This window comes from Octopus bimaculoides, chromosome 22 (genome assembly GCF_001194135.2).
Source record: "Octopus bimaculoides isolate UCB-OBI-ISO-001 chromosome 22, ASM119413v2, whole genome shotgun sequence".
Lineage (NCBI taxonomy): Eukaryota > Metazoa > Mollusca > Cephalopoda > Octopoda > Octopodidae > Octopus > Octopus bimaculoides.
The window spans coordinates 14,893,196-14,898,869 of NC_069002.1; the positions used below are offsets into that span (position 1 = coordinate 14,893,196).

The window sequence follows — 5,674 nt, forward strand, 5'->3', positions numbered from 1 at the left end:
TGTGTGTATATATATATATATGTGTGTATATATATATATATGTGTGTATATATATATATATATGTGTGTATATATATATATATATATGTGTGTGTATATATATATATATGTGTGTGTATATATATATATGTGTGTGTATATATATATATATGTGTGTATATATATATATATATGTGTGTGTGTATATATATATATATATGTGTGTGTATATATATATATATATATATGTATATATATATATGTATGTTTATATATATATGTATATATATATGTATATGTATTTAAACATATGTATATACTTAAGTGTGTGTGTGTGTATAACGTAATGGAATAGTGATTTAAAATCCAGGCAGGTACCTTATGGGCACTCTGATACAATCCAAATCTGGCTAACCACATTGAAGGAAAGGGAACATTCAGAATTATTTAAGATAAACTATTAAACTGTTTTTCACTGTATAGGTAAGTCCTGAGTTTGCTTCACTGGATTTCATACATCATACAAAGTGTATAATCAAGACATCACATTATAAAGAAGAAAAGAGAATTATACATACCTTCAAAATTCATTTATTAAAGTATTTTCTGTATATTCCATTCTGACATGTGTTTCTGCTGGATAAGTGTCCTAGGGCCCTTTGATATAGCAGTTATGTGCATCTAGTTGGTGATCATTGCGGGAACATCAACAACAATATCTGTAAATGCGGGCCAGTGAAGTACCTTTTATGCAATTGCCTTATCTGTTAAAAATAGCAGCCAAGTTTCTCTCAAGTGACACCCTTCTTCCTTAACCCATTACTTACCAGTGATCTCATATGAGATCACTTAAAAATTACAAATTTCGTAATTACCTGTCAATATTTACACATATCTAACCTTTTTGCTATATCTACTAGGTATATTTCTCTGATATTCAAATGAGGTTTGCTCATTTTTCACCCAATATCTCGCTTATTTCTATTTAAAATGTTATTTTGAAATGTTATTTTGATCATTCCAGCGTGTTTCTAAGGCTGTTTCATGCTAGAAATCAAGGTTTCATAAAAAAATTCCAGTTAATAGAATTATGGGAGGTAATGGGTTAAAGTGTGATGTATACATAAGATGATATAGTCCTTGATAACCCTAAAAGGATCAGATGGTGAAGACAGAGGTGTCTCTGACAAACCTGCTCAATGACTGTCAACTTAAGGCTAAATTACAACAGCAGCAACTTCAGTCGCTGATAATGAAGATGTTTCTTGTAGAAGCACAAGGTCCAGAATTTTGGGAGATTATATATTGGATTAAAGATGCAGAACTTATTGCATTGAACTCATAAGTCTGAAGGGCAGAGTTATTCATGTCAGTGTCTTAATATAAAACAACAGATATGTTTATTAAAATCTAATAACTATGTTTCTTTCTTAATTCTTTTTGCATTCTTGTCCATAGGATATTTGTCAACCGAAGTCTGAATTTGAATAAGATCAAGTTCTTTGGATTTGATATGGACTACACATTGGCAGGTAAGTGAAGATATCATGTGATAAATGTTTCTGTAAAAGGGATTGAGTAGTTAAAAGAGATGTACTGCATATCTTGACTCTTTAGCTTTGATGCCTCTGCTTTGACTCTTCTACTATGACTCCTCTGCTTTGACTCTTCTACTATGACTCCTCTGTTTTGACTCTTCTGCTATGACTCCTCTACTTTAACTCTTCTACTATGACTCCTCTGCTTTGACTCTTCTACTATGACTCCTCTGCTTTGACTCTTCTATTATGACTCCTCTGCTTTGACTCTTTTGACTCTTCCAAAATTCTTTTTCCTTGACTTTTCTTTTGTGAATCTTCTGTTGTAACTCTTCTGCTGTGACTCTTCTACAGTTATTTTGCTGTGACTTTTCTGCTGTGAAACTTTTCCTATGACTCTTTTGTTGTAACTCTTTTGCTGTGACTTCTGCTGTGACACTTCTATTGTGATTCTTCTGCCATGACTTTCTGTGACTCTTCTACTATGACTCTTCTGCTGTGACTCTTCTGCTATAATGTCTGTTGTAACTCTTCTGCTGTGACTTTTCTGCTGTGAAACTTTTCCTATGACTGTTTTGTTGTAACTCTTTTGCTGTAATTTTCTTGCTGTGACTCTTCTACTATGACTCTTCTATTGTGACTCTTCTGTTATGACTCTTTTCTTTTTTTATTTAAAGTTGTCTTTAACTTCATTTTTATTGTGTAATCCATTTTGCCTCCTTGCTCAGTGTACAAGTCGCCAGACTATGAATCAATGTGTTTTGAAGAACTTAAAAAGAGACTTATTAACATTGGCTACCCTAAAGCAATCAAAGAATTTAAATATGACCCATCATTTCCCGTCAGGTGAGAGGAAATCCTTGGATACTTTTTTAAATGGTTTTAGTGCTTCATTGTTGCATTATTACTTTGTTTTATTAACAAGTGTTACATTGATATTATTTTTTTCCATGCTCAGTCTTGGAGAGCCTGCAAAGGCCATGGGCACTGCCCTGTCTCCTGACTATAAAAACAAAGGTAAGGAAATAAACATGTTTAGATATGTCTTATTATTGTTGTTGTTGTTGTTTTTTTGCTGTTGTTTAACCCATGGTCAGTCCTGATTGAACAGACTGATAATCAAAGGTGTTCCAGTTGTGACCATCCAGCTTGGATGAATTTCAAATGTAATCAAAAAGACCACCCTTGTTACGCATGCACTGTCATACTAGTTACTGTCATGCAGTTATATTCAGGCTTCACATGTTAGTGGATTACTCAGCCACATACATGCTAATTCAAAGAACGAATAGTTCAGATAAGTGAACAATCGTCATCATCATCATCATCATCATCATTGTTTTAACATCCACTTTTCCATACTTGTATGGGTTGGATGGAGTTTACTGAGGCAAATGTTTGATGGCCAGAAATGGTTTTGCAGAATATTGGAAATTAATGATACTGTTTACAACAATCATGCAATGTCAAGACAAGGACACACACACACACACACACACACACATATGTATACATCTGTACATACACATATATGTACCTTCACACACATACACATGTTAATATAGGGTTTAGATTTAGAGTGGATTAATGGGTCTAATACATGTTCAGTTTGTTCTATTGAAAAACTGTATCAAAAAATCTTGAGAACCTCTAAGGTTCTCTGAGGAATGAGAATTTGCTTGTATATCTGCATTTCAGAAAATATATCTCCTTGGAAATTCAAGAGTAGACCACCAGACATGGTAAACCATTAACATCTGGTTTATGTCTGCTTGACATTGAATTATTGTAATGTTGGTTACCTCCCTTGCGGTTTTCCTTTCTGCCTTCTGTACGAGCATCTCTTGTTTAATCATTATTTGTTCAAAGGACAACTGACAAACGATCTTGTTTTCTGTTTGATAAATAACAGAATGAATTATTATTTCAACCAGGAAACCGTGGGTTGCTGTAATTACGAGATTTGTGGTTTTGAAAGATTACATATATATATATATATATATATATATATATATATATATATGTATATATGTATATATATATTCTTTTACTCTTTTACTTGTTTCAGTTTTTTGACTGTGGCCATGCTGGAGCACCGCCTTTAGTCGAGCTATATGTATATATATATATATATATATATTATGTAAGTAAGAATCAAAGTTAGGCAAATCAAGCTCACATATACATTTATTCAGCCCTAGACCTAACATGAATGAATTTCTTTAAAAGTATGTTTAATACATCAAACATATCAAAAATATGTAGATATATAAAAATATATAGAGTAATCAATACATTAAAAATATACATATAAAAATATATGAATATATAGATATATACATTAAAAATATATTGCAAAATAAATATATATATATTGGTTGACTTACAGATTATGAAATGAAATCATAAAAGGAGTTAAGAGTCTAGAAGATAAAAAGTTTGGGTGTTAATAATCCAGTTAATAATCCTACAGCTGTTTCTGGTGGTCCGGTTGTCCAGTCATATAAAATATATTTACATCCATTATTGGACATCACCTCCTTTGTCAGGGAAAAATTAATTTCTAAAAAAGCTCACATGTACTGCATTTTTCTAATTACCTACTGAGTGTTTTTATTGAGCTATATGCAAAAAAAAAGAACAGGAAGTGGAAGTGTTTTTGAATGGTTGGAAGAGATACAATGCATGATAAGATAAGGCTACTGATGGCTCTATAAAGGGAGGGAAGTGTTATTTTATTTTTCAGAAAAAGTTTCAATGGGTGTAGAAGCTGGTTTTCAACTCCATCCAGAATCATAATGCATAAATGTTGAGTAAAACCTATGTTTACATTTGCATTTGCCTATTGTTGTATTATCAGGGGGAGCTACTTTTATTATGGACCAAGCCAGTATATATTGTATATTTTGTCATTTAAGATTTTGTATGTGTGTAGCTAATGATGTCAAGAATTTGGATTTTGTCTTAGTGAAAAAATGTAAGTGAGCTCAAAATCGATACTTAAAATCTATGGTACTGCCTATACAGGTCTTTCAAATTGATTTTTATCTTTGAGTTAGTGTAACCAGGTAATGACATCACCAGTTGAGTTCCATAGAGGGAGTTCAACATTAGCTCTAACATGAGGAACAATATGATCTATTATATATTTACTAATTTTGCCTAAATTTGACTTTGTGGGACAAATGAGTCAGGTGGAGAGTTTAGAGAGGAAATTAAGCTTGTGGTCTTCAAGAGTAAGATGAGGAGTTTTGAGTTCATATTGTTCAGTTCTGTTTAATAAATTCAGATCTGCAATATGCTTATGATGTGTATCTTTAATATCATCGAGTGCATTTCTATGTGCTTGTTTATAGTTAGTGTTTAACTCCTTTAATATTAAATTGTTGTATGTTTCCAAAGGTAAGGAGTGGAGGTTTCCAGTTTTATCAGAGAAAACATGTAAATTTGGTGAATATTTTAATTTTGATATAGTTTTGGAAAGCTTCTGGAATGAGCTAGTGTTATTAGGAAATTTAAAGTTTTTAATCATATGCATAAGATAATTTATTTTTCCTTGATGAAGACAGTAGTGTCCAATAATGGATGTAAATATCTTTTATATGACTGGACAACTGGACCCCCAGAAATGGTTGTAGGATTATTAACTAGATTATTAACACTCAAACTTTTTATTTTCTAGACTCTTAACTCTTTTTATGATTTTGTTTTATAATCTATTAGTCGACCTATATATGTATTTATTTTGCAATATATTTTTAATGTATATATCTATGTTTTTCAGTTCTCTATTTAAGAAATGAGGAATTATGTACGTTATTTACATTATTTACATTTGACGGATATTTGTCCTTATCTTGTTTGTTGTTAACACAACGTTTCGGCTGATATACCCTCCAGCTTTCTTCAGGTGTCTTGGGGAAATTTTGAATCTGGGTTCTCATTCCTAAGGTATTTTTCGATGTTATTATTACTATTATTGTTAGTGTTCAGGTCACTGTTTGGAATCAAACTCGGAATCTTGGGGTTAGTAGCCTACGCTCTTAACCACTACGCCATATGCCCGTGGAATATGGCGTTGTGGTTAAGAGCGTGGGCTACTAACCCCAAGATTCCGAGTTCGTTTCCAAGCAGTGACCTGAACACTAACAATAATA

General features: G+C 32.1%; 1 protein-coding gene across 1 annotated transcript in view; it reads left to right on the forward strand.

The window, feature by feature from the left end:
- Positions 1–5,674, forward strand: part of LOC106881220 (cytosolic purine 5'-nucleotidase) — a 60,008-nt gene that overhangs the window by 25,544 nt on the left and 28,790 nt on the right. The window contains exons 4-5 of the mRNA XM_052975653.1: positions 1,438–1,511; positions 2,246–2,363. Coding sequence (XP_052831613.1) covers positions 1,438–1,511; positions 2,246–2,363 — 192 coding nt within the window. The remainder of the gene's footprint in view (positions 1–1,437; positions 1,512–2,245; positions 2,364–5,674) is intronic.